The sequence below is a fragment of the Strix aluco genome, chromosome Z (assembly GCF_031877795.1).
Source record: "Strix aluco isolate bStrAlu1 chromosome Z, bStrAlu1.hap1, whole genome shotgun sequence".
In the NCBI taxonomy this organism is placed as follows: Eukaryota; Metazoa; Chordata; class Aves; order Strigiformes; family Strigidae; genus Strix; species Strix aluco.
In genome coordinates this window covers 82,698,726-82,726,597 of record NC_133971.1, presented here as the reverse complement: position 1 = coordinate 82,726,597, position 27,872 = coordinate 82,698,726, and the positions used below count along the sequence as shown (strand labels likewise).

Here is a 27,872-nt window from a genome sequence, read left to right as displayed (position 1 = left end):
GCACATCATCAAGATGACAGGGTGTTTTGGTTTGGTGCATGAGTTTTAGACCTGCTAGTTGTTATAGTAGCTTTCTTGTCATCCTTAGTTTGTGTGTTCCCAGAACAGCATACAGTAATACAGGTTCATCTGTCCACATGCACTTGCATCTTGCTTCATATGATGTTACTGAAGTGTGGAGGAACAGATTACAATGCTAAACACACAGCCAGATGCAGAGGTGTGTTGCTATGACTTGATTTCAGCAGGTGCATGTAGGCACTGAACACACCTAATTATAGGTATGTGACCTTGAAGGCTGATCTGTGGACAGCTCAGGCTTCAGTCAAATTGACATCTTTGAGTGCTTGGTTGTAGGAACTGTAGCACTTGTCAGCTTAGTGTGCAAGGTGTCTAGCAGTGAAATCTTAGCGCTGAACTCCTGATTAAAAAAAAAAAAAGAAGATAGGAACTGAGTTGTCAAACATTGCTTTTGAGTAGTCCTGTTCACCACAGGTAGAACACTCCAGAAATTAGGGGATCTTGGCTGTGAACATTCTGTGCAAGTAAAACCCTTTTCATCTGGGGATATTTTTCTTTTCCTTTCTTCCAGTGATTTGTCCAAGTGCTGCTGGTGGTCACCCACCACAGAACAGGAGTGTGATGTTCTCTTCTGGCAACAATACAGGTTTTGAACTCTTTGAGGAGTGGTGGAACAAATCACAAACAGTACCATTTTACCTGATTGCTGTTCTTCTACCGCTGTTAAATCTGAAGTCTCCATCCTTCTTTGCAAAGTTTAATGTCCTAGGTAGGTAACAAATACTGTTAAATATTGGTTCGTTGTGGCTAAAATGTATAGAAAACAGTGAAAGCTACTCCAGTTAGTGGAATCATAGAATAGTATCAGTTAGGTTGGAAAAGACCTTTAAGACTAAGTCCAACTGTTAACCTGGCACTGCCAAGTCCACCACTAAACCATGTCCCAAAGTGCCACATCTATACCTCTTTTCAATGCCTCCAGGGATGGTGACACAACCACTTCCCTGGGCAGCCTGTTCCAATGCTTGACAACCCTTTTCAGTGAAGAAATTTTTCCTAATACCCAATCCAAACTTCACCTTGTGCAACTTCACAGAATCAGAATCGTCTAGGTTGGAAAAGACCTTGAAGATCATCCAGTCCAACCATCAACTCAACATTAACAGTTCCCAACTACACCATATCCCTCAGTGCTATGTCGACCCTACCTTTAAACACCTCCAGGGATGGGGACTCCACCACCTCCCTGGGCAGCCCATTCCAACGCCCAACAATGCGTTCTATAAAAAAATGCTTCCTAATATCCAGTCTAAACCTTCCCTGGCACAACTTGAGGCCATTCCCTCTTGTCCTGTCGCTTGTTACTTGGTTAAAGAGACTCATCCCCAGCTCTCTGCAGCCTCCTTTCAGGTAGTTGTAGAGGGCGATGAGGTCTCCCCTCAGCCTCCTCTTCTCCAGACTAAACAACCCCAGTTCCCTCAGCCGCTCCTCATACAACCTGTGCTCCAGACCCTTCACCAGCTTCGGTGCCCTTCTCTGGACATGCTCAAGTAATTCAATGTCCTTTTTATAGTGAGGGGCCCAAAACTGAACACAGTAATCGAGGTGCGGCCTCACCAGTGCTGAGTACAGGGGTAAGATCACTTTCCTGTCCTTGAGGTCATTTCCTCTTATGTGATCACTTGTTACTTGGGAAGAGAGACCGACACCCACCTCGCTACAACCTCCTTTCAGGTAGTTGTAGAGAGCAATAAGGTCTCCCCTCAGCCTCCTTTTCTCCAGGCTAAACACCCCCAGTTCCCTCAGCTGCTCCTCATAAGACTTGTTCTCTAGACCCTTCATCAGATTTGTTGCCCTTCTTTGGACACACTCCAGCACCTCAATGTCTTTCTTGTAGTGAGGGGCCCAAAACCAAATACAGTATTCGAGGTGCAGCCTCACCAGTGCTGAGTACAGGGGGACGATCATTTCCCTAGTCCTGCTGGCCACAGTGTTTCTGATACAAGCCAGGATGCTTGTATCCTGGCCACCTGGGCACACTGCTGGCTCATATTCAGGCAGCTGTCAACCAAAACCCCCAGGTTCTTTTCCCCCAGGTAATTTTCCAGCCACTCTCCCAGTAGTTTGCTGGCAGCTGATATTGTGCCTCGGAGTTGTTCATTGGTTGGTTTGTTAATCATCCACGGGCCTTCTACCATGCTTTGCTTGAGTCTTACAGTTAATAGGGAGTTAATTTTTTTTCCTTTGCTCTCTTGATAATCCTGTATAACAAGTTCCACTATATTTACATTTTCCCCAACAGTGATGCACATACTACTATGCAGCATTTGATGCATACTACCTTGGTACAAACAGTCAGGCATACCCTTCTTCATATGGTAATCATTTCAACACAGGTGGTTATTTCCAAACATTGTTTCTGACCTGAAGTCATTTGCTACCAATCAGTTGATTAATAATCACAACATCAGTCAAATCAGTGTAACCCACTGCTGTGCTTTTTCCCAGCTCCCAATACCCTTGCCTATTCTGTACTACAAGGAAAAAGTTGTGACTTCTCCTTGCTTATATGTCTTAATGTAGAAGACCATGGCAGGTGGGGTTGGTAAAGTGGATAAAGCATGTGGATGATGGGTGGGGTTGGTTACAGTTTATAGAGTAGGAAAGGTCTGAGGGCATAGCATTGAAGCCCACGATGAAGAGAAAGGAAAAAGGAGATGGGCATCACAGAACGGATTAAAAAAGAAGATGTATTGTAAAGGAGGTAGAGGACAGGGAATTGAGAGTCTAGTTTGTCCTCTGTTCCAGTGTGACACTTACTTAGAGCTTAGATCTGCTGTTGCTGGAACCACTAAATGAAATACAACACAGGAACTTGGGTAAGCAATAGCACTTCTATGTAAAAAGTAACGTTTCTGAGTAGACTAGATATAACAGCGATAATACTTTATCAAGGGAGATCTAGCTATAACTGTATCTGGTTTTAAAATAAGTACATTATCATGGGCAACCGTTTTTTTATTTGAGAACTTGAATGTTAAAATATGAGATCTCTCGTAACTTCAGTAAATCATTATGTAATTCAGAAGCTGTTCAAAGTTGCCTTAGTTTTTGTAAACCTTGAAGTTTGTAGGACAAGAAACAATGGAAGGCAATTTTTGAGATGCTGAAACTGATCTTAATAGAGCACTTTTACTTATCTTTACACCTACAGAAACCTAAATCTTTAGGAAACTACAGAATATTTTAGCTGTTAAGCTGATCCTCAAGTACAGAACCTTTTATCTTCTTAATTTCTTGACTATTCTCTGTGTAATCAAATTATAATTTCTTCAATTTATTTTTTAACATCAGAGATCCTGCTAGAATGAAATGGTGTCCTATCTGAACCTGTATTCTAAACTGTAAAAATGCTGCTTCTCAGGAGCCAAGACCATATGTTTTCCATTATACCCATCTATGGTCTTATCTGTACTCCTTTAGCTGTGCAGAGTACTGCTGGATGCCTCTGAACCAATGAGATGGAATGCAAATCTGGTGTTATGATCAAGGTTATCCAAGGTTATGATCAAGACAAGGTTTAAATCAGTAGTGATCAAATGTCATTATCAGCTTCTAGCTCCCAGTGTAAAGTTCACAACTGCAGTAAACATTCATATCTCACTGGGCCATTTGGTTCAAAAAGTCAGTGACTGAATGGACATTGTAATAGCTGCAGAACTGTGGCCGACTTTGTCTCACGTTAGATTAAAATCCTGCAGCTGAAGCTGGAACCTATCTGTTACTGCCTAGAGACTTACCTACCTGCCCAGCACTCTGGATTAGAGGGTACTTCTTCCACGGTCACTAGTGCAGTGTCTGGAGAACACTAAACATGCTGAAAGCTTGCATTGGGTGCAAGTGCATTATTCTTTCTCTCTGGCCTATGAAAGAAATAAAGGAAAAGACAATTTAGACCTAGTCTGTATTTTTAAGAATGAGTACAAACCCTAAGTGTTTGGGCTACTGGGGACTAGTTGGATGGAGCAAGAATAAAACACAGCATGAATACTTGCTACTGCCTCTTGGTGTTTATTTGGCTCTTGTCTTTTCTAGGTACTGTTTCAGTTGTCTACTTAGTTTTTCTGGTTACTGTAAAGGCTGCTCGTCTGGGAATCCACTTAGAATACAACTGGTTTACAGAGAATGATTTTTTTGTACCAGGTAAGGTAGTTAAAATGCAGTAATGAGGCATATATATGATGGATTTAAGATTTCCTAAAGCAGTTAATGAATGACTTTCTTACTTACCTTCTAACACTCTGTGACATAAGTAAAGCGAGGAAATGCTGTCTGACGTAGAGGCTCAGGAAGGATCCCTTGTGACAAAGTGACAAGGAATCCCTTTCCCAGTGATGTTCCTTAGTTGGAAGACAGCATCAACACTGTGGAGGAGTGCCCATCAGAGGTATCTCCAGCGTATATCATGCCATAGTCCTGTTTCACCTATATTACAGTAAGTTCTAGCTGCACCGTTTTCAGACCTATTTCAGAGGCAGCTACAGCTGACAAACTGTAGACAGACTGACTGGTAAAGGTGCTGTAAGTTCTCCATACACTGTCTTGCTTAAATGAAATAGCTCATTCACCATAATTTACAAGTACTATTTTCCTGTACTTCCCTATCTGTCTCAGGTTTTAGTCCATCTCTTTTAAACACCTGTTAGCAATCCAGTATGTTTCTTTCCTTTCTTTAATGTTTTGGTGACCGTTTGTTCTTTCCAAATTACTGTTACGAATTACTGTGTAAGATGTCACAAATAGTGGTGTTGCATGAACAGATAGTCTAAAGAGATGAGTTTCTTGTTTTAGGAGGCTTTGAATGAGAGACTTTTAACCTAGGGGTTAGGGCTTAGCTGTTTTTCCCCCATCCTTCACAACAGGCAAAATTGTATGACCAGTTAGCTCCAGGGAGCTGTGTCCTGTACTAGTGAATTGTATCACTGCTTGTGTTCTTAGAAATGAGTATTTTGTCCTTATTTAAAAGTTACTTATTTACTTAAGGCAAAATTCAGAGATGCATGTTCTTCAGGTTTCTTTTGTGGGTTTGTGCATTTTTAGTTTCCAGTCACAGTAAGCACTGAACTAACTGTTTTACACATGGGTGCCAAACTATTGTTAGGCCCAGTAATGTAGAATTGGAGAAGAAAACAAGGATAACTTAAAACGTTAGGATGGGATTGGAATTACTGTAGCAAGATAGAGATCCAAAAAATGAACATTGTTGTTCTGTGTTTCTAGTAGAATCTGATCTAATATGTGGAATCATGGTAACGCGCTGTGGCAACAAGAGTAACAACTACTGAGTAAACTACAGATAGTAGTTAGTTGAGTAAAGTTACTGATATGAAATTCAACTGATTGGAGTGTGTTCACATCACAGTTGCAGTGGTCTTATTCTTTCTTGTCTTGTACCACTCCATTTGGATTGATTCAACTCTCTAGTTGAACTGAAATTGATCTGGAACAATAATAAGCAGAATGAACAGTTTAGCCAGTGTATTTCATGTACATTTGGCAAAGAAGTCTGCTCAAAACACAGTATTCCCCTTCTCTGCCCCCCAGCCCCTAGCTATTATCAAATCTGTTCATTCTTCCATAACTGCTGAAGGTCATTCCTTCCTCATCTCAGCCAGGCATTCAGAGCCCCATTTCAAGATCAGAATGACAAGAAACAAGTGAAAAGCTATATAAAACAGTTTCTTCAGCTTGGTCATGTCACCAAGAAAAGAAAAATACTGTCCTTTCTGGCTGAGTCTTCAAAGCCAGGCAAGTTTTGCTGAGTATGACTGTGTGCAAGACCAAAGCAGATGCTTTGAGGATGAACTGGATTATCATCCTAATTCCCTAAGAATCCTCCTGACTACTGCAGCATAAGTACAGATTAATAGATGGATGTAGTTAGTTCTGAAACAGTGCTGTCTATGCAATCTGTTTTTCTCCATCACTGCATTTACTTTTAGGCAGAATTTTTTGACTAACAAACTACTTTTGTCTCCAGTGTGAAAATATGGATTTCAAAACATTGGATTAACATCTGTGTTAATGACCTAATTTATTTTGTATGGCATTATTATTAATGCTATCTGTAAGTAGAAATGATACTCAAGCATGTGCTGCTCAGTCAGTAGGTAGACCACAATGTTTGGTCTTGATCCATTGCAAGCATGGAAACATGGTTTTAACCCGAACTGCCCCGGCAGACAGTCTTTAAATGCTTGCATGGCCTCACATCTACCGACTTTTCCTGGGACTGCAGGAGAAAATTTGCCTAAACTGTGGTTCAGTAACAAACCCATGTAAACTGGTATCCAACCTAAGTCTAAGAAATCAGGTTTTAAGCATCTTAAAGTTCAAGTCCAAGATCTGTTAAGTGGTCCTAGTGTAAAATGAGTTATAGCACCACATGTGTGCCACAGGTCACTAAGAAGTAGAGCACCCAGTAGTTTGATTATTTTGGCAGTGCAACTAGTGCTGCTAGGAGATAAGACAAAGCATGTAGCTAATGCATATAAATCCAGCTACTATTGATTATTGTAGTGATGGAGGAAACACAGTGCTGAAAGAGATTCTGAATCTGTCAGTTTGATTTTTATTATTGACATTAAAGTACTGCATGGAAAACCAGCCCAGAAGTCGCTGGGAGTCTCAATTCTCAGTAGCGCATCATCTAGTTAGGTACTGAAGATACAGTGAATCCAGACCTAGGGAAGGCAGATTCCTGAATGAGCCCTTCATTAATTGCCTAGGGTGTGTTTACCTTACTGACTTCATAGCACTTTAGAGAAATCTGGTTTAAATACGTTTGCATGGAGCGCTCTGTGGTTTGATATGTACGGGTTTGTGAGACTGAGTGTTTTGCCATATTGCTGGATGCTTTCCAGAAGCTGAGCCAGTTCAGGGATCTGTAATTGCTGTTAACACTCTAAAGAGTACTTATATCCTTATATAATGCCAACAAAGGTGGTGCTTTAACAATGTTACACATTGGTGAACTCCTAGACCAGTTGCAGCACTCAATCTTGTGTTCCAGAAACTCAATCTTGTGAACTTAATCCTTCAAGTATAAAAGAAGCAGGGCAATGCTATTCCCAGGGAGACAAAAAAATATGGTAAGACAAGAAGTTGCTCTGCATTTCTTTATGCCCTGGTTTGTAAGCAGAACCTCTTCAACATCTACAAATGTCGTTTTTCCTCTGGTAGCTTAAGTGACTTCTTAAGAACAAAAGATGCCTACAGAGCAAATGATTCCTTCCCCCATCTCCCTGCTCAGGACCCAGTAGATATATAGCCTCACTGCAATCAATTCCTGCCTCAGAAATGTTTTCCAATTAAACTGTTGAGTATCTGAAAAGCTTGTATGTGTAAATCCTAGATTAACCAATTATCTTTGGTGGTTGGTGTCTCTTGAGAAACTTTGCTGGAGAGTGTGTTATAACCACTGTCTTCATGCTTTTTGTACTTCGTGATTAAATATCTGTGTTGGCCATGGTCAAAAATAGATTTCAACGTGGAGGTTCATGTTTCTGCCAGTAGACTCCACAGCACTGTATATCCTCTGCATTTTGGCATTGCTTATTTCAAAGTAGTGAGTTGTTAACACTTTTTTTTCCTCCCTTAGAGTTTAGAATTCTGTTCCCTCAGCTCACAGGGGTTCTGACACTTGCCTTCTTCATCCACAATTGTGTCATCACACTTCTTCAAAATAACAGGAATCAAGAAAACAATGTAAGTAATTTCACAAGACTTGCTGATTTGTATCTAGATTGCCAGGTGACACTAATTTTTTCCTGTCTGCTGCTTTTGAAATATATCCAGGGACTATAATAGCTTCAGAAAATGTAACTCTTGTGATCTGATAAGAAACCAGTTATACATACTTTTCACTGGATACTAACCAATAATAGATGCAGTACAAATTTATTCAGATGAAAGCCTTGAGAAGCATCCCAGACTTATCTGTGGTCAGGCTGGTATTAAATGGTCAAATTACACAGAAGAGGCAGAAGGCTTGACAATGTTGTAAAACTCTGGAAAAACTGACCAATTTTAGAGTGAAAAATGCAGGAGAATATTGGGTACAGGACTGATTTTATCAGAATCCTGAAAAGTAATGTTAGGGTCTAGATAATAATCTTTGCTCAGAGTTGCTTCAGTAGTTTTGTGTCATAATCCAAGTCAAAGTTCATAGGGAAACGTGACCCTGTTTAGGAAATCCTCAAAGTTAAAGCCTGAATTGGGAACCTTTGTGATATGTAACCTTTGGACTGGTTTCCCTTGAAGAAGTTATGTACCACTCATCAAAATGGAACTGCGTTGTTTCTTAATATCTTCCCATTATAAAATACAAAATGGAGTAAACGTGGTACAAAATTAGAGTCCTAGAGTACATTTTTACTGTAATTATTTTGATTATTTGATTTTTTTTTCCTTCCTACTTTCCATGATTCTTGTCCAGCCTCATTAAAATCTTAGCTGTAAAGGTAACTACAATAACATACAAAGATTTTAAATATTAGCTGTATGAAAAACTGGTACAGAATCACAGAATGGTTGAGGTCGGAAGGGACCCTTGGCTATCATTTTGTCCAACTTCCCTGCTCCAGCAATGTCACCTAGAGCTGGTTGCTTACACAATACATCAGATGAAATATATCTGATTTGATTATTCAGAGGTGAAGTGCAGATTATGTGCCAATGATGACCTTTTGCTTTAGTAATCTGCATAGTTACTTTTTTGTCCCTGTGAACCAAGGCCACCTAGTGAGTGACCCCCTCTGCAAAGGAGTCATGAATTCTCCAGGAAAGCTGCTTGGGGTTTATGAGCATTTATGAAAATGAATGAAATAACTGAAGAGAGGGTTAGTGGAGCTCTGGAGAAAGAAAACGAAGTAAGTTTCTTCTCAGTTTTCTTAAGAAAATCTTACAATGTGGAAAAGGGCAAGATTTCTCTTTTTCTTTAGCTGTGGCTTTCAAGTTCTAAAGGCATGGTCACTGCAGCAGTCAGCTCTGTATGCAGAGGAGGCCTAATGCCTCCATGCCACCTTCAAGACTTTTTCTGTGGCTTTTCCCCCTCCATTTGCATTGGAGCAAGCAATCGGCTGCAAAGTGCAGCACCTGGAATCTTCTCCAGCTTGTTTTTCCTGTGTTAAGGAGGAAAAAACTGCTGCCTGCATTTGAATCAGCTTTTCTGAATGCCCTCCCTGGAGCTTAAGCTGAATTTCCAAGTCAGCCCTAGTAGGGATCCCAAGCCCTCGACAAGACTCGACATTCCAGAAGAGTGTTCAAATTGCACGGAAAGACCACCTTTAAGTATGGCAGGAAAGGTTTGTAAGGGGAAACCAAATCTGTGCATAGTTCTTGGAGTTTTATTTGGCTAGGTATTTCCTTCCGTGTTTGTAGCTGTCCAGGAGCCTTTCACCCAGGACTCAAAGTGCTTTGCAAATGTTAATGAAGCACTGATGCTCTTCAAGAGCTGTTTCACTAAGCTGCTGGACTAAGTGGGAGGTTTGCATATGTATAGGGGTCTCAACTTCCGTCATAAGTCATGGTGTTGAGGGTATTTTTTCCTGTGTATTTACATCAACAAGGTGCTTTGTTCTACCAGTATCTAATGGGAAGTCGAATAGAGACTCCACTGTTTTATGCATCAATCTGTTAACATGTCACTTTGTCAGAGTTCTATGAAAAGGCACAGAACTTGGCAGCTGGAAAAGTACTGGCTTAGTTTTGAGCAAAACTGCCTGAAACGAGTGGTCATAAGAACAACTCTTTGGGGAGGTGAAAAAAAGTAAGAGAAACAATAACATTCCTTTTATGGAGTCAAAAATGCAAAACAATAGCAGCTTCCATTCTGGTAACAGGCGTATATCACTGTCCAAAGCTGAAACACACATAGGGGGAGGATTCCTCTGGCTGCTATTCCAGTACAGTGGTGTGGGTGCGAGCAGAGCAGTGCACTGGAGTGAGTCGAAATGTCAGCAGCACAGCGTGGAGAAGCCCTGTGAGCAGTGTTCTTAGTCTGTAGTTCAAAGTTCAGCTCCCTGTTCCCATCTCCCACTGCTTCACCCTTGTATTTATCAGTGTACGTTTTTGTGCACTGCACCATCAGCTGCTTTCGAAACTGATTGCACAGAAAAAGTAACCCAGCCACAAAAAGGTGATTTGTTTGGTTTTTTGTTTGTTTGGATTTTTTTCTGATTCACGTCTATGATTTGGTTCCCTGAGCAGCTGTGCAGATGCTGTACAAGCCCAGGGTGTGATGTACAGGCTTGAATATGCTAGTGCTGTCTCCTAGCAATTGTTTGTGGACCTACCTGGGGGAAAGGCTGTGAGTGGGGAGATGTATTTTGTCCAGGTGGTAACTGCAGAAGGCGTGGAGATGTGGATGGTTCTTATTTTCTGCAGTACTGAAACACTGTTTATTCCCTGTAAACAGTGAGCTTCCATTGATACTGCCCTACCACTGCTTTCTCCTTCCAGACAAAACTATGCACAGCATTATTCATCTTGGGAAAGTACTTTTTTTGTCATCCTGTTAAATGTTACCACTTGCCCTTGAAGTCTGTTTTTATGATATGGGTCAGAGTCTTGTTGAGATATTACAGAGGCAGTATCTCTCTTTTGAGAAGTGACCAGTCTGAAATGAGATGATCAAAAGCTACTTCTAATGTCATAATAGTTACTAAGAACTGATATAGCTTCTCCATCCAAGAAGCAACTCTGCAAACCAGCTTTCACTGTGATACTGAGGAAAAAATGAACTATTTTCTCCATGGCATGCAACAGGGGAAAACAAGGCCTGCAAGTTGCCAGGTTTTTTCAGCGTAACATAGGAAATATCCTTAGAGCCACAGAGCCTTCACTGTGCTGTGTCCAGTCCTGTGCCACAGGTCCAGCCCACGCCTGGGTACTAGTCTGAGTGAGATACGACGTCTCGTACTTCTCAGAGTTTTCTTTGTTAGCTCCACACAATCTATCAGACTCATCCTTTTGTTAGGAGGCTGATTTCTGCCTTCCTTCTGCTGCTGCTGCCAGCCTCAGTGATACAGTTTTCTGTTCTTCCAGAAGCACTTTTAACACTTTGTTCTGTGCATCTGATAAAGAAGCTCCTGGTCAGCAGTAACTGCAGCTAATATATGTTCTCCAAGTTCCACCTCAAAATCTGCCTGTTAGTTTAGGTGTACATGACAAGGGCTTGGCAGGTGGCAAGCTGAGATCCTTATGGACTGTGACCTGCATGTTATCTCTGATATTTCCCTTTCACTCTGGTCCCCCAAATACTTCCTCCTTTCAACCAGTTTTTCTACATTTGAATCTGTTTATAACTCTAGGTGCAAGGACTGCTGTATTCTTTATGCTTAGCTTCCACCATAGTGATGTCCATTCTGAATATAAACATCTTAATATAAAATTTAAAATAGACAAATGCGATTATTCTGTTCTGTTACTTAAAATTAATCCTTTTATCTCTCTCCACGTGTCCTTTGGTTTTATCTGGAATTATGCTGTCTAAACAGTATTTATAGTCAAGGTCTTTAGGGAGTGAACCCAGGTCTCCTGAAGAGTAATGAACAGTAATCAAAAGATGTTCCTGTTAGATACACAAACTCTTGTACAAAGATAACCTCTTATACACAGAAGCAGATGTTTGCGAGGGAGTTGATGGATGTTTGAGAAAAAAACAAATTCAGGGTCTAGAGTTGTCTACTTCTTTTTTTGTTGTTTATGGAAATCAAAATATGGGTATTCTTTGTATGGTGACAGCACCTGAAGACAAGGGTCTGTTGTCACATGCTGTAAAAATACATTATCAAAATTATCTCAAGAATTGATTTCAGTACAGATTAAAGCATATACCCTTAAGAACTGTAGAACATGAACTGGTTAGTATAATCACAGGTAATAGCACACCAGCTATCGACTCTTAATCAAGTGTAGTCCAAGGGAAGCAGTAAGAATCTAGTTTCAAATTGCTTGCCCTCACAACTGGAAGTACTTGTCACAGCAAAAATAGTTTTACAGTCGATTCTAGAGCTTATATGTTGGCTGAGTACAAATAGCAACTGTGAGTTACTATGCTGTCCTTACACATGAGGAATACACCAAAAATACCAAATCTAAAGCAAATGAAAACAGGTTTTGTCAGGTGATGTGCTTTGAGAAGGTCTTGGGTGCATTTTGGAAGATTATACAAGTCTTATTTTCAAGAGATGAGTCTGTGTTTCTGCAAAACCACCTTACCCTGATTAGTCTCTGGCTCCTGCACTTAATGAAGTTACTCATAAATACCTGTAAGAAATCTAGATGCTCAATTTAGAATGGGCACTGGTGCTTTTGAAGATGTAGCTGTTACATAAAAACCTGTACAGCTTCTCACGTCACTCCGAAGAAATTCTGGGAATAATTTAAAGAAAATGCTATTGCTCAACCTCTGATGGAGGTTGATAGTCCTTCCTCAGTGTGACCAGTGCAAGGAGAGTGAAGACTAGAGAAGCATCTTCCAGCTGCATGTAACTGGTCAGCAGGAAGGCAAGGTTGTAGCTGGAAGTGTGTAGCTGCTGGGGGCATGAGGGTCACCTTGGGGTACATGTTAACAGCCTATTGTTGTTTGAAAAATATTATTGGCCTCTTGCAGGCTGATGGGAAAAAGGCATCAATCTTCTACCCCAAAAGCACTGGCAAAATGAACAGGAGATTCCAGTTCCCTCTCTAAAAACTGACTTCCTAATGAACTTTTCTTGAAACTTGTAATCTAGCATTTTTTACTTTCCCCAGGGAACACCTTGCCCTTGGAAGATACCAGGGAAGTGTAGGATATGCTTCTTTTGTCAAGGAGATAGTGTGAAGAAACACTTAGGGAAACATTTCCATGCACAGATGTGAGTAAGCTTTGCCCATGCTCAGTGAGCTGGCTGGAGGCCATAATTATGATCCTGGTTTGGATGCCATATAGTCCTAATAATCTGGTGCTGTGCCTGAGCTACTAAGACTTGCCTCTCAGTCACAGGAAAATAGGGTCATGTATTGAAGCATTACTAGTAATCCTTTAAGAAGCTGATTATTAGCGGCAGCTGAACAAATGGTTTGCTGTAAGGTAATGAGTGTTTTGTAGTGTAGCATAAGCTTATACAGACTATAGTTGGTTAATAACTAGAAACAAATGGTCTCCCACTTTATTTCAAAAAAAAAGAATTGATGTAGAAGAATAATGCACTAAGTACATTGCTGAGGTCTCTGTATATGTGGATTCTGCAATTTCATAAAGCGCTTGAGTAGATTTGCTGCTTGTTTTCCAGTATTAAATGTTGCTAAAAAACTTTGTGTAGTTGACAACTTTTTTTTGTGTTAGATACTTTATAAATACAGTCAAAATTTTAAGCATTTAGGTATATGTAACATAGTTAAATACGGATTTATGACCCTAGCTTCAGCACTCTTTTCTAAAAATCTTTGACTGTTATTTAGTGCACTTAATTGGAGTGTTTCTAGATATTCAGTAATAAAGTGGACAGGCTATTTTAAATGAAAGAGTCATTATAAAATGCAGTGCTAAAGCTAAGGGACTTATATACCTCTATGCCTTTCTGTTTTATTTGTGGTTTATTTGCATTTTTTATTTAATGGTGTATTAGCTATGTCTTTCATTATCACACCATTCATAGAGAAGGCCAACGTATTAGTTTCTGGTTTGGAGCCAGTGTGTGTGGATCATCCTCTTAGCTTTCAAAGCAGCTTCTTAAAAAATGTCCTTTATATTATACCTGCAGTTGGGTAGACTGATGTCTTTAATTGCAAGATTTTAGTCCTGATGAGATTTAACATATGGCATTGCTGGACTTTCTGTCTTTGACAGCTGTCTCTGTCCCAAAGCTCTTAGCTGGAATAGGTGAATGCAAGAAAGTAGAGGGTGTTTCTTGTTTGTTTGTTTTAATAAATAGTGCATCCAGCAATAACGTGCTACATCTATTGACATATGTTTCTTAGTGCCTTTTCTGTATGTAGATAGATACATCATACTTGTCTAGCTCCACTTTGGGATATCTTGCTGCAGCTTTCTGATTTGATCCAGGACCAGCTTTGAAGTCCCTGTTCAAGTAATAGAAAGTAAAAGTAAAAATGTAGAAGTAATAGTAATAAATATGAAACAGAAATAAATACAAAAGCAACAGTAGTAGATGCAACAGAAATCGTCTCATGAGGTTTTTCTTTTGCCTGTTTTGGTGTGTCAGTGCTGGCCAAAATAAGATTTTATTTTTCCTCAGGTGAGGGACCTCTCTATTGCATACTTCCTGGTGGGATTAACCTATTTGTATGTTGGAGTGATAATTTTTGCATCTTTCCCTTCACCACCACTATCCAAAGAATGTATTGAACAGGTAAGATACTTTACTGCAGTATATATTCATCCTTGGTCTTTTAATAAATACTTATTAAAAAAAGAACTGTTACTGCTTCTTGCTGCATGACTCACCCTGGCAGACACATCTGTCCTTGACACTGGTCAGTTGGCAAATGCCTCATGGCCACTACCACAAGCAGATGAGTAATACTTGTGTTAGCTCATTTATATTCATGTCTGGTTGCCAGTAGTTCTGTAAAAAACAAGCATTTAAAAAGTACTCTGTGAAAGTGATGAAGAAAGGACCAAAATGAACAAGTGAACAGCTGGGGCTTTAATTTCTTTAGCTTCTTTAATCCTGAAAAGTATTATGTTGGCATTTATTTATGTGTGCAATGACCAGTTCCGCTCATTGAGACTGGTTTCAGGTACTCCAGAAAAAGAAATATAGTGCAAATGCAAGCTCGTGTAGATAGGGTAGGTTTGGAGTCTAACTCTGTGGTGAGCCTTGCCAGCAGAGTTCTTCAGATAATAGCACCACATGAAACATCTTGTGAAAGCTATTAAACTCTGTATCTGCTTATAGGCAAGGATGATCCCCGCACCTTAAATTACTTCAAGAGATAGGAGTTATCAATTGGTGATCCGTTTTATGCCAGGTGTTCCATGTCTGTTGCATAATATTTAGAAATAAAGCAGCATTTAAGGCTTCCTTTGACTGTAGGTTAGTTAGAACTGGTACAATTGTTTAAGCATAAAAGGATTTTTTGAACCATTTGAAATAACTTCATGGGGCAAAATCCACAGTTAAATAATAGATGACAAATGGTTTTTTTCCCCATTTATTTTCTATAGTTATCCTAAGTACTTACAAAGCCATTTTATATGTTCGTGATACTTGTCTTATGCAAGTTCCCACTTGTTCCCACTTGTAGTATATGATCCCTTCCCCATTTGTATATGATGCAGTTTTACTAATTAAATAGCTGTTTTAAATATCTAGCTATGATATGACAAGTAACAGGAGTATGTCAATCCATCTGCCTAAAAAATCAGGTGGCTTTTCCACAGCCATGATTACTTGAGGATGTTCAGAAGATTAGAAAATAGTTCCATCTTTAATCCTAACATGAAAGCTGTCATCGGCCCTGTAATATTAAAAAGTCAGTTGGTATTTGGTGGCAAGGCAATTGTAAAAGAAGGAGAAGGTATTTTCTGTTATGGAGTTCATTTAGCAACTGCAGTTGCTTGGCTTTTATCCCTTTCTTTCTTGCACACAGCTATTAAAGCTCAGCAGATATATATAATTAAGACACCATTGATAAGTGTAACATTCCTATGTTTAGAATTTTCTAGATAACTTTCCCAGCGATGACATCATGTCATTTGTTGCAAGAATATTCCTGCTGTTCCAGATGATGACTGTATACCCACTGTTGGGCTATCTGGCACGAGTTCAGCTGTTAAGACAGTTTTTTGGAAATGCTTACCCAAGGTAAGAAGTCTACTCCTTGACAATAGCTTGGCACACTTTGTTTAACTGGCCTTCTGTTGTCAGATATTTGGCTGAGCTTTCGGGGATTTTCTTTGCTGAATTAGGTAGATTTCAAAAGCTAATTTCTCAGTGTTTGTAGAGTCAGGGGATGACTAGGCATGCAAAATAAACTTGCTTGTAAATCAGGACTGCTGCAGCTTGACAGAGCGGAGTGGAGGGGTTCTTTTGTTGTAGCTCTTCATTTTGTCAATAAACAGGAATTTTGTCAACACTCTTCCTTTGTGTTAGGCATTTATATGGCAAAAGAGAAGTTGTACAGGAAAAAAATTTTGTTCAGTCCACAAACATTTCATCAAGTAGTCTTTAAGCTGTGAAGGACATACAGTCTGGATATTATCCTCTCAGGGTGCCCTGTGTGTTTTGATTGTGCATAATTAGTAATCATCCATCTGTTTTTAAACGGAGCTAATAGCTAAGTGAGCGTTATCTAGGCTGCTGCTATGCTTATAAAAATAGCTTTTCACATGCTAATTTCAGAGATGAGCCACACCCCTGCATTTGTACACTGTCTGAACTCCAGGGAAGAGCTGATCCAGATTTCAATTTTAGTTTTGTTTTCTTTAAACAAAACCTAGGACATTTATATTTGGTGTATTGTCTGGATTTGTCACAGCTCAGAAGTTGGCATTTATCTCCAAGTTTCTTATTTTATATTGTGAGTTACTGTTGATGGAGGAAAGGAAAAAAATATCCCAGGAAGAAATGTGTATTTCCTCTGTGGCATCAGCTGTAGCATACAGGTCTGGGAAGACATTGTTCCAAGTTTCACGTTTCTTCTGGGTCCTAAAATAGGTAGGAGTACGTCTAGAAATTGGATGCCTAAAATTAGGCAGTGAAATAAGTGCCTACTGTTTTTTGATGCTAAATTGTACGCAGTTTAATGTTGAGGAGATTTTTAGGAACTGCTGCAAGTTACTGTTGGAAACAAGGCCATTGATTAAAGTGCTAAACATGGATTTCACAGCCACTGGGAAATAGCCATGTCCTTTATATTATGTGGATATCCTCTTCCTATCTCCTCCCTCCAGTTACTCCCTGACCAGAATGGTTTTCATTTTCCTTATGCTCTCTCCTAGAACCTACAGCTTTATACCAGTCTCTTCTCAGGTTAATTCCAGCTTGCTGTTTTAAGCCTTCATGGTATGACGAATGTGATGATGCAAATACTTGCTTGGTACTTGTCTCCTGGATGTTCTGTGGGTAGCTTCACGGACTTTTTTTTTTTTTGTAAAAGACTTGTAGAGAGACAGAAGTCAAAAATGGTTTCTAGGAAGCCACTTAAATCACTCCAACCGGTAGTGATAAGGTAGTACATTCTGGCTGGCTGGCTGTCTCCCTCTCTAGTATCTGAAATATCTCAAATATAGCACTAAAATCACTCAACTAACCTCCAAGCTCTGGCTTCTGTGTCTTTACAACCAGCAAGGTCAGCCCTTAGTTTTTCTATGCAGTGGGGACTAACTGAAGACTGGTAGCAAGCACAGGACCTGTCTCTGGGAGGGTAGTAACAATTTTCTACCTGGCTGTGAAATACGATGCCTGGTTCTCACCATCAGCTAAAACTGACAAAGATCCTTTAGTAGCACTGTGCCTATATCACCTTTCTAGGAAAAATTTCAGTATTCTGAGTTTTTCCCAAAGCTGCTTTTATGGGAAAACATTTTGCAAATATAAAGAAGTAGCTCTTACTGACATAAACTGTTGTCTCACTGGGGAGCCTATTGATGTACCCTGAAGAGCCTACCTGGAAATACTAAGTTCCAGGCTTTTCTGTAGGAAAATGAGTACTCTACTAGTAGTTGTATACACTTGGCTTCTTTTATTGAAGTCTTCAATGTCCAGGGCTAACAATTCTCAGGCAGTAAGGAGACTGACCTGCATAGCCTCAAGCTTTAGCTCTTAGATGTGTGCATAAGGTATATGGAGGGGAATATTCCTGATCACTTGACTAGAGAAAATATCTGTGTAAGTAATGAACCAAAAGAATAAAGCAGGAGAAGAAGAGCAGAACAGAAAGTAGGGTTCTGTGCTGTTCTTCTAGAAGAATTAAAAAAAAAAGAAAAAGTCACAAAATAACAACAAACCTACAGTTTAAGATCTGTACATTTACATTATTTTTCTACATTTTCCTATTATTTTCAGGTTGTAGAAGTGAGGTTTAGGAGTGTGCACTGATGGTACATCCATCCATCTCTTTATGCAGCACATTGGGTAGTGTGCTGAATTCATATTGATTGTGCATTTGAGGATCTCTGTTGGCAGCCTAGCCTCATTTAACCCTGTGACTCAATGTGCTAATCACACATATTTCTATGGGTGCATCCTTCCTTTATTAAGTTTCCTTTGAAGCTGAGAGAATGTTATAAATTTATCTTCTGGCTATAATTGTCCAATTATTCATTTTTTTTACCAAAAAACCCCCCAAATCCCACTCATCCTTCTTTGGTCAAAGTCTCCACTGGAAATTTTCCTATTTTCTTTTTTAAGCCCTGGGTTGCTCCATATGGATGTGCTGCAGGTTTCACATGAACTGGAAGCTTCCTGATATTGAAAGCCAGGCTTCTTCATGTGAGCAGTTGTTTGCAGATGTGGATACCTGCTGCTGCTATGGATGGAGTTAATGGATAGCCATTAAGTTATTAGCTGGAGTACTTGGAATTCTGAATGGATGCGTCTTAAAGCTGGCTATTGATTGAATAGCTTCATCACACACCTGCTTACAGGGCTGCCAGATAATTTTTATTTTCTAGCAGTGACTATGTTGCTCAAATCAATTTGATTCTTTACTTTAACACCTTTTTCTTTACTATTTATCTGTCACTGGATATGATGAAGCATCGAGGTATTAGTTTGCCATTTTTTAGTTCATAGTCTTCACAATTAGTCTAATCCAAGGCAATTTCTACCAAAAGCAGCATTCTGTTTCATATCTTGGCTTTTGCTGGTAGGCCGTGGATTATAACTGGACTATAATGAGGAACCATTTACTCAACTTCAGGGGAGCTTTTCTTGTCTGAAGACTGATCCCCATGTCTTCTGTCCCACACTTTTTAGATACTTTGCAGAGCTATTTTTCCACTAACAGTGTTTTGCTGTGCTTATCCATAGTGTATCCTACTAACTTGTAATCTTGCAAGAGGAGCAGCTCACCCTCTCCAAATTTAAAAGCTTAAGCAGACAATACATAACTTTTTTTTCTTCCAGGTTTCACATCAGGGATCAGCTGAACAGTGATAGGTTGCTTGTCTGAAACAGAGAGGAAATGAGTAGCATCCTACGTCCTCCAGCAGGCAGAAGGAGAGCAAAAGCCTCCCCTGCTTCTAAGAAGGGGAAATCTCCTTCCTCTTACAAACCAGTATCAGTCACCTGTGTCTCTGCCTATCTTAAAAACAAATAGGTGTGTAGATACGCTGGGCACAGTAGTCTTGTGACAGGTGTCATCACAAAGCCTTCAGCCTTTCTGTGCTTCCTACAAAAGATTTAGAGACAGAAGCATCCTAACTCCTTTTTTCATTTTGCAAAATGTATGCTAGTGTACAGACTACAAAGAAAGTAACGTACTGGGACAAAACCCAAGGAACTGTTCATTCTCTTCTTCTCTCCCTGGTGTTGTAAAGGAAGGCCAAAATGTCATGTAATGGGAAATTACTTTCATTTCTAAAGTCAGATATGTTGGCAATGGCATCATTTAACGGGTTACTTAGGGCCAGAGGCATGGTTTATCTGCTGTGTGTTACGTGACTCTGGATCTACTTACATGTACAGAAAACTTTTTTCTTATTACTGTTACTGGCTCTGGGCTACAGTGATATTTGTGACAGAGAATTCCCATGATTAATTATATGCCATACATAAAATGCTGTGTACAGTCATCTGATCAGTTTTTAAAACTTTTTAACATCTTTCCTGTTCTGAGAGGTTAAATAAGCTGATGGACAGAAATCACTTGGCTTTCCTTAAAGATTGTCCTCCCTTTACTCCATGGTAGCCCAGCAGACCTGCCAGTTCTCCCACAGATGTGTGTCTTCTGATGCGATGAAATACATTTCTGCTGCTTGCATAAGTGTTTAGTTATTTGCTTTTCACCTAGCTTCTGTCTTGCTTCTTAACTGCTGTCATTCATAGTCTTTTGACCAATGTCCCTTGACTGGGATTTCCAGGAAGAAAATGCATTTTTAGATACAGTAACCTTTCAAAAATTCTTACTTAAATGACCCTGTTTTGCTTTTTTCCTTGCTTTCCTGTTTCCCTTATTGTGTGTGTTCACCCTGTGACTCCATGCTGAGTCCATCAGTTCTAATTTCCTTGCATCTGACCTGAGGGGATTTAAAATCAGTTTATTTCTTTAAATGTCCCCTGCCCTTGGTTTCGCCATTTTTGATATGATTCCTACTTTGAGGATGCTGAAGTTAATTAGCTATATGTGGTCACTGGCGTTCAGTGGCTTAACTGTAGCTACCAATTCTGCAGGAGAGAACTTGATAGATCAAGCCCTCTAATGATCTTCTGGCATACCAGGTTGTTTCTCGACTCTGTCAATCCGAAAGGTTAATCTTGCAGTGAGGAAAAAAGGCAAGACTTAGGGGAAGGCCTGATTGTTTTTTACATTTTTTTTTCATCCTCTCTACTGTTGTTTTTGTGGGATTCTGAGATTTTTGCAGGTGAGTGGCGATTCCCTTCATAGAAGAGAACTGGAGTCTTCATCTGCCCAACTGAGAATACTGAGGACAGAATATAAAAGACAAGAGTGCCACGTGCTGCACTTGGATTGCTGTGGATGTGGCTCTTTTGTGAATTACAGCCTCCTTGAGGCAATCCAACCTGTGCTTTAGAGTGGCAACCCTAATCAGACTGCCCTAACAGACAGTCCAGCCCTGTCTTGGGCCACCCTACTCTGCTGCCATTGACCATGAAGAAGAAAGTCATGCTGCTTAGAAAACTGCTGTGTGCCAGCAGGGTGGTTAGGTAAAAAGGGGCTAAATCTTTCCACATCTCTAACATCATCTAAATATTTTTCTCCTATAGTCATAATAAGCAGAGGTGGTATGGTTATGCCCCTCAAAAATACTGTTTTCTGATTACCCTCTTGCATTGTGTGGTGACCATTAATTGTACCGTAAGCCAGTGTCAGGCTAAAACAGGAATTTAGATCTTGTTAAAATGTCACAGGCTATGAGAAATGCTTGTCCCTTCTGGAGCACACCTGCATGAAACTTGGTCTTAGGAAAAACACTATCTCAAATAATACAGCTACTAGTAGCCCTTGATATCAGATTCTTCTTTATTCAAAAGGATAGGGTTTTTTTCTAAATGATGCCTTTCTCTCCATTAAGAATGGGACTCTTTCCTGTCTTGGAGCTGAGATGGGCTATGAATATCTACCTAGATAAAAGAAAGGTTTGCCAGTTAAATGTCTGTTGTCCAATAACATAGTTACAACTCGAGCTGTTTCAAAAAGGTAGAAAAAGGACCAAGGATGTTCCAGAGGGAGAAATACAGTGTAACCTGTTACCCTGAAACAAATGGATTTAAATCCTTGTCAGACTTTTTGATTTGGGTACTTGAGGATCCTGCTTAATTGTAACAATTAAAACTGCAAAGCACTACTCTGCCAGTAATGAATTGTTTTGGAAGCTCCAGCATTTTGAGACAATTGTTCTCAATTGAGCCAAAACACATTGCCCCCACAAGCCAATTATTCTTTTCCCAAATCAAGAGTTCAGAAATGTTTCATTTCACACTGAACACACACATACCACTTTCCTTTAGCAGTTAAAAGAGACTAGAACTAATTTTTTTAAAAGCAACAACTGTGAACTACAAAATCACTTCTTCTGTTTTAAAATATGCCAGAACGAAACACTTCAGACTTTTTTCAGGTTTTCTGCTAAAATATTCTGAACTGACCCAAATTTGCAGAACATTTTTGAATTACTAAGCCTGCATTCTTTTTAATCCCTCTTGCTAAAAAATTAATCTCGGCAAAAAAAGAATGGAAGAAGTGCCGTCATTTTCTGTGTTCATAAACTTTTGGCTTCGATTGTGCTCTTTGACAGTAAAATTTGTGATCTGCCGTATGTGTGGGGAGAGAGGAAGTAATTTTTAATGACAAACACTTTTTTTGGAAACTTCAATTAATTGGCTTTCCTTAGCAGTATTAGAGAAACAGTAAATGTTTGGTCCTTCTTTCCCTAATAAGTCTGATTCTTGGGATTTTATTTTTTATTCTTGGGGTTTTACCAGATTTATATCCAATTATGTTTTGTTAAAGTTTCAGCTGCTCTATTAGCACTGCTGTCTTCAGCCTCTGAGGTACACCTCTTGTACCACTGTTAAAATGTCATGTATAAAATTAAAGATATTTCTGTCTTTCTGAAATCAGTTTTTCAGAGTGAATGTTAGAAATAGTCTGTATCTTAAATTATTCCTTTGTGTTTAAATTACCTCAATTCCCCTAAACTTTAATTACTCTATGTGGAAACTGGCAGCCAGCCTTTCAGCCATGGAAGTGGTCACTTTTGAAAAGCTTGTTAGTTAGTGACATCCTCCATAATACAGATACTTTCTACATTAAGTAAAAATTAGCATTGGCTTACAGGTTTTGTTTATTTTAAGAAATCAAATCCTCCAGAAGAATGAACAAAACCTGTAAGTGTATCTATATATCCTCTTGTGCGAATTCTTTTTCCCCTTCGTAGAAACAGCTGTGTGACCAAAATATCACAGTTTTTTATTGTATTTCCTGACTTTACCTTATGTTAAAATATGCCAACATTTCATATTCTCTAAAGAAAAGTGATACTCTTCTGAGACTCAGTTCTGTGCATAACTAAACTTGAGTTTGTCTGATGCATTAAAACCTGCTTTTGCAGAACAGAAAACCTTAGGTTTTTTCATCCTTAACGCAAAAAGGAAAACAACAGGATACTTGTAAAAATACATTCAAGAAAAATTTCCAGCATAAACAGTACACAGGTCATATATTAAATGACATCCAGCATTCTAAATGTTTGTCCTCTATCAAAATGCATTAGAGTTCAAGTTTTAAGGTGTTATTTCCCCTCTAGTATTCTACATGATGTTTTCCACTCGATGCATCTTTTCCTTTTTTCTGGTTTCCATTAGTTCACTTTGAGCAATTCAGATCATTCTCTGAACAAACTAATTCTTTCTTGTGGGAATTAAGTTATACAGTATTGTTTCTTTGGTATTTGAGTATCCATCTGAAATACTTGAGTGCTGAGTACCACATACGGTGTTTTTCAGAAGAACTGCCAATTTACACATACTTACTCCTTAAGACTATTTTGAGTCAAAACACTAGATATTTAAGAGTTTGGCAGTCTGAATATTCAGTAGATGTTATGTTTGGTGTGAAATTAATTAGTTTTAATAGTGTGAGTCCTGCAAATGCATGCACTGTCTATGTACCAGTTAAATGTTACTGTAAATGAAGGGCAATGGTGGCATTTTGTAATAAATACAGCATAGATTTTAACACTCCTTCCTCACTTTCCTGTAGCATTTTCCATGTGCTCAGCCTGAACGTAGCAGTTGTAGGAGCTGGAGTAGCAATGGCAAGATTTTATCCAAATATAGGAGGTATCATAAGGTGAGTGTTGCTTGCACAGTGAACTTGCCTGTGGTGTTGCTGCATGTTTGCCCCTTGATGTTGAAAAGGAACAATATGAGTGCAGGTAATTGTATCTTTATATTTTGTGAGGCTTACACCTTTTTAAGTTGTAAATATTGGTTTAGGAATATAAACAACCGGCTCTCTTAAACTTCAGACAAACAGCTACCTGTAATTATGCCTCTGTATCTGAAGTGATTGGGATGATTCTCCAAGTTGCACTGGACCTGTATCTGAGGACCTTGTAACTATACACGTGAAAGAAAATGTTGTCAGTAGAAAAGTTGCTTGGTTATTGTATGGCTTCTCCCCTGTTTTTGTTTTGTGTTAAGACCATTTGAAGCTGTTTTGAAAGTCCATAATAAAAATTCAAGAAAGCAAGTAACTTCAAAGGGAAAAGTGACATAAAAGTTTTACTTCTAAACAATACCTTAAATTTACCATGTTAATCAACACCTAGGATTTCTGTAATTGAGAAAGATTAGAGGAAACAGTCTTACAAGTTTTATTTTCTACGTTTGACATCACCATTTTTGTAATCATTGTCGTTCATTCCTAATTTGCATCTTTCCTACAGCAACCAGGAGAGGGAGGTGTTTAAAAATACAGAAATCTGCAATTATAAAACCAGAATGACAGGCTTGGATCTTACCAGAGAGCAAAATAACTTACTTTTGCTCAGTGACTGATCTTTGAGGTTTTTTCCATTTCCTTTTTTTTCTACATCATCTTTTAGTGAAAATTTTTATATTCCAGTAATAGAGATGGTCTAGTTATTAATTCCAAACAAATACCATGCAATACATTTATCTGTTTGCAAACTGATCCTGACCTCTGCTAATACGTTCATACTGTGCATAGTAACTAAACATTTTGAACAGTGAACTTCCAGCTGATAAATTGTCTATATGAAGCCTGATGCAATTTGCTGGTTTTGTGTTTTAGATAGTTACTCTGTATTATGATGTTTCCTCTGTCTAAAAGGAATGTTCAAATATTTGAAATAAAAGATGTTGTTAGTTAATAATGAACATTTGGCTGCAGTATAGCTTAGTAGGTGGAAACTCACAGTAGTGGAAAATAGTGAGAAGGTTTTGGTAAGCAAGGGAGTGGTCAGAAAAAGAGTAGTTAAATGTTTCACTTGCTGTGGTTGATCATGTTACCAAGAGGGTATGCTGATCTTTTCAGGTCTGGAGAATGGTTTGCTAGGAGTTCATTAAATAAATTCAAATAAAAGTTGCAGATACAGGATTTCTATGCTTACATGCTTTAAAATATGTCCTCAGATGGCTGGGGTGCAATGAGATTTGCAGTTCTGACAGTAAAGGATGCACTGTCCAGTCTTTTTCTGTTGCATGTTGACAAATTTCCTGAAAGAAAGTAGAAACATCAAGTCAAAGATAGGGAGTCAGTCCCCAGAAGCATCTGGAGATGTGACTGAAACATCAGAGGCATGTCAGAGTGCAGGTATAGGGGAGCCAGGGGAGCAGGGGGCTGAGCAACACAGAGGGGGATAGTTAAATGCCAGTGAAGGAGGTGAAGGACAGCAGGTAACAGAAATTGATGTTTAGGGACTGCAGATAGTTATTGTTTAGCCAGACTGTTCATTGATTTGAGGGGGGGAAATGACAACAAGAAATAAGAGTTAACACAAAGCATTCTTTTTTTTTTTTTTCCTTTTTCCTCTCCCCCCCCCCCCCCCCCTCAGATACTCTGGAGCAACATGTGGTCTGGCCTTTGTATTCGTGTATCCGTCCCTCATCTACATGATCTCCCTGCATCGTGCTGGGCAGCTGACGTGGCCAGCATTGATCATTCACATCTTTATAATCCTCCTTGGACTGGCTAATCTGATTGCACAATTCCTATTGTGAAAACTCCCCCTTCTCCCTGTGGCTATCACAAGTGGTACTGTGACATTTAGCAGCAGCCTTGAGCAACACTGTCATGCATGAGAGCAAACAGTCCTCAATATGATCTTGAGAAAAGCTGCACCTTTGAAACAAATTCAAAATACATCTTTCAGGCCCTTGACAGGAAACCTGTCTTGCTCTTCTAAAAACACAATTTTGTGAGGAGTGATATGGTTCAGATTTGAGTGAGCTAGTTCTCCTGGTTTTGTTGAGCATACATCAAAGATTAATGAAGCTCAAATATATTAATTTTTTACATCACACTTCTCAAAACACACAGCTTTCAGCCTCAGGCTGTAGAACTCCTCTTTTCTCCAAAGGAACTGTCCTTACCTTTATACAAACATACTTTCACAGTATTGTTCAGTGACTGTTTGAAATGCTCTTTTGTTGTAGTTATTTTCCTGTTTTGTTTGGAAAAATAAGAAATTATTGTCTTTCCCCCCTTTTTTTTCCTAGGTTAATTTATAGTCATTTGGATCAAAATGCACTCTTAATTTTGAATATGCTATTAAATTGTTTTGGCAGTGTCTTTTCTCTAGGAAATTCCAACTAAGAGAAACAATAAACTCATGTCTCAGTGTTTTATTCAGAACCAATATGTACACAACATATTTGTGATTTTACAATGAAAAAAGTTAGGAGGATAAAAAAAATCAGAACAAGACAATTAAAATTAGAATTCCAGGCTTGACCTCACTTCAACTCTGTTAACTGAGCTATTACTATGCTGTGAAGTTGTTTTGTCAGGAGTTGCATGTGGATTTATGGATGCATGTTGGACACAATGTTCATCACAGGCTTGCTCCTTCCCTTGTAGGGACTTACTCTAGTGATTACTCGCTATGGTCTTCCACTACATTACTGTAAACATTTTGAATGTGAGCAGAGAGACAAAGCTAGCACTCTTCAGGATTGTGAACTAAATCAAATAATTTAAGTTTTAAATAATTCCTAACAGAAGCTGGAAGAATCTGGGAAGGGTTTTGTTGTGTTGGGGTTTTTTTTGTAACTTCTTGTTTACTAACTAAGAGGATGTACACGTGTAAGCACTCAGATGCTTTCCTTCACCTACTGTCTGTGAGGCTGAGTCTTAACCTAAAACATGCAATAATTAAGTTGCCAGACTCCAGTGTAACGTCATCTTTTGTGGTTGGAGAGAGAGTAAAAACTCCTTTTTGTACAGAATTTCAGTGTATTAAAATAATCAACAAATGTGGAATAATTGAAAGAGGACTCGGAACAATGCTAAATTCTAAAGAAGAAGAAACTTGGTGTCATGCACTATTTGTGAAGTAGGAGGTGAGTTGGGAAAGACAGTTACATTGCAGGGTAAGAGACCATATATTCATCAGAAAGACAATGAAAAGCATAACCCAGATTATTACCATGCTTCTCTGGGAAATGATACGAATTATTGTAGTAAAGATGTAAATCCTTTTGTTTGAGTTAGGGTCCTCATACTGTGTGTAGGACACTGACTTGCATATGTGTCCTCTAATTTGTATGAAATATAAGATCATACGGGTTGAAATATCTGCAGAATGGAACAGTTATTTCAGATTCTTACTTTTTTTCTCGTGAAACTTTTTGTGCCTTTAATTCAGAATTGGGAGAATGCGTCCATCATCTGTTCTATATTAAAGAGAAGTATTTGTCCCATCCTGGTCATTTTCCCTGTGTATACTCTTATCTTCCACTGCTTGGTTTCCTTATTCTCTGGGGCATATCTGTCCACCCTTTTCACTGCTGACAGTGAGTGTATCTCGCAGTGCTGACACCATTACCACTGGCCAACATACCTGCCACAGGGACTGGGTCTGACCTCTCCCATAAAATACTTCCCTGAATGTCTGGATAGTCATCACTGAATGTAACTTGATGGCTGCATTCCCTCAACATTCTCAGCAGTGTATTTCACCAATTAAACCTGTTGGGTTTTTTTCACTTTCCAACAAACTAGTTCTTCCCAACAAATTTTACAAATTTACAGTTCCACAACTGTAGTAAGTTGTTAAATGCTTCGGAGTTATTTGATACAGAAGAGAAGTACGTGAACACCAGAAGGAAAAAGACAAAAGATGCAGGATTTCAAGCATCATTGGCTCATTCACATTACACTTCTGTGCTTATTTATTATAGATTCAGCACTTAATTTAGGTGCAAGCCCTGATGAGTGCAGGTACTTCAATTTGATTATGACCTTCCATGTTTCATCTGGATATGAATCCTTGCCGTTGAAGCAGATAGTAAAATGCCCATTGATTTTAGCAGAATTAAATTCAGTTAGGATCTAGTAGTTCAACAGAAATTCCCAAGTAAGATGGAGTTCAAGGTGAAGTGTCTTAGTTGCATCTTCTGTTTGTGTCT

The 27,872-nt window shown here is 39.0% G+C and overlaps 1 protein-coding gene across 8 annotated transcripts in view; it reads left to right on the top strand.

The window, feature by feature from the left end:
• SLC38A9 (solute carrier family 38 member 9) overlaps positions 1-27,162 on the top strand; it is a 47,234-nt gene extending 20,072 nt beyond the window's left edge. For all 8 annotated transcript variants that reach the window (XM_074812406.1, XM_074812413.1, XM_074812407.1 and 5 more), the window contains 7 exons: positions 593-790; positions 4,117-4,224; positions 7,682-7,788; positions 14,325-14,438; positions 15,748-15,896; positions 23,479-23,568; positions 25,298-27,162. In XM_074812406.1, coding sequence (XP_074668507.1) covers positions 593-790; positions 4,117-4,224; positions 7,682-7,788; positions 14,325-14,438; positions 15,748-15,896; positions 23,479-23,568; positions 25,298-25,463 — 932 coding nt within the window. In that variant the 3' untranslated portion in view covers positions 25,464-27,162. The remainder of the gene's footprint in view (positions 1-592; positions 791-4,116; positions 4,225-7,681; positions 7,789-14,324; positions 14,439-15,747; positions 15,897-23,478; positions 23,569-25,297) is intronic.
• Positions 27,163-27,872: the final 710 nt, after the last annotated feature.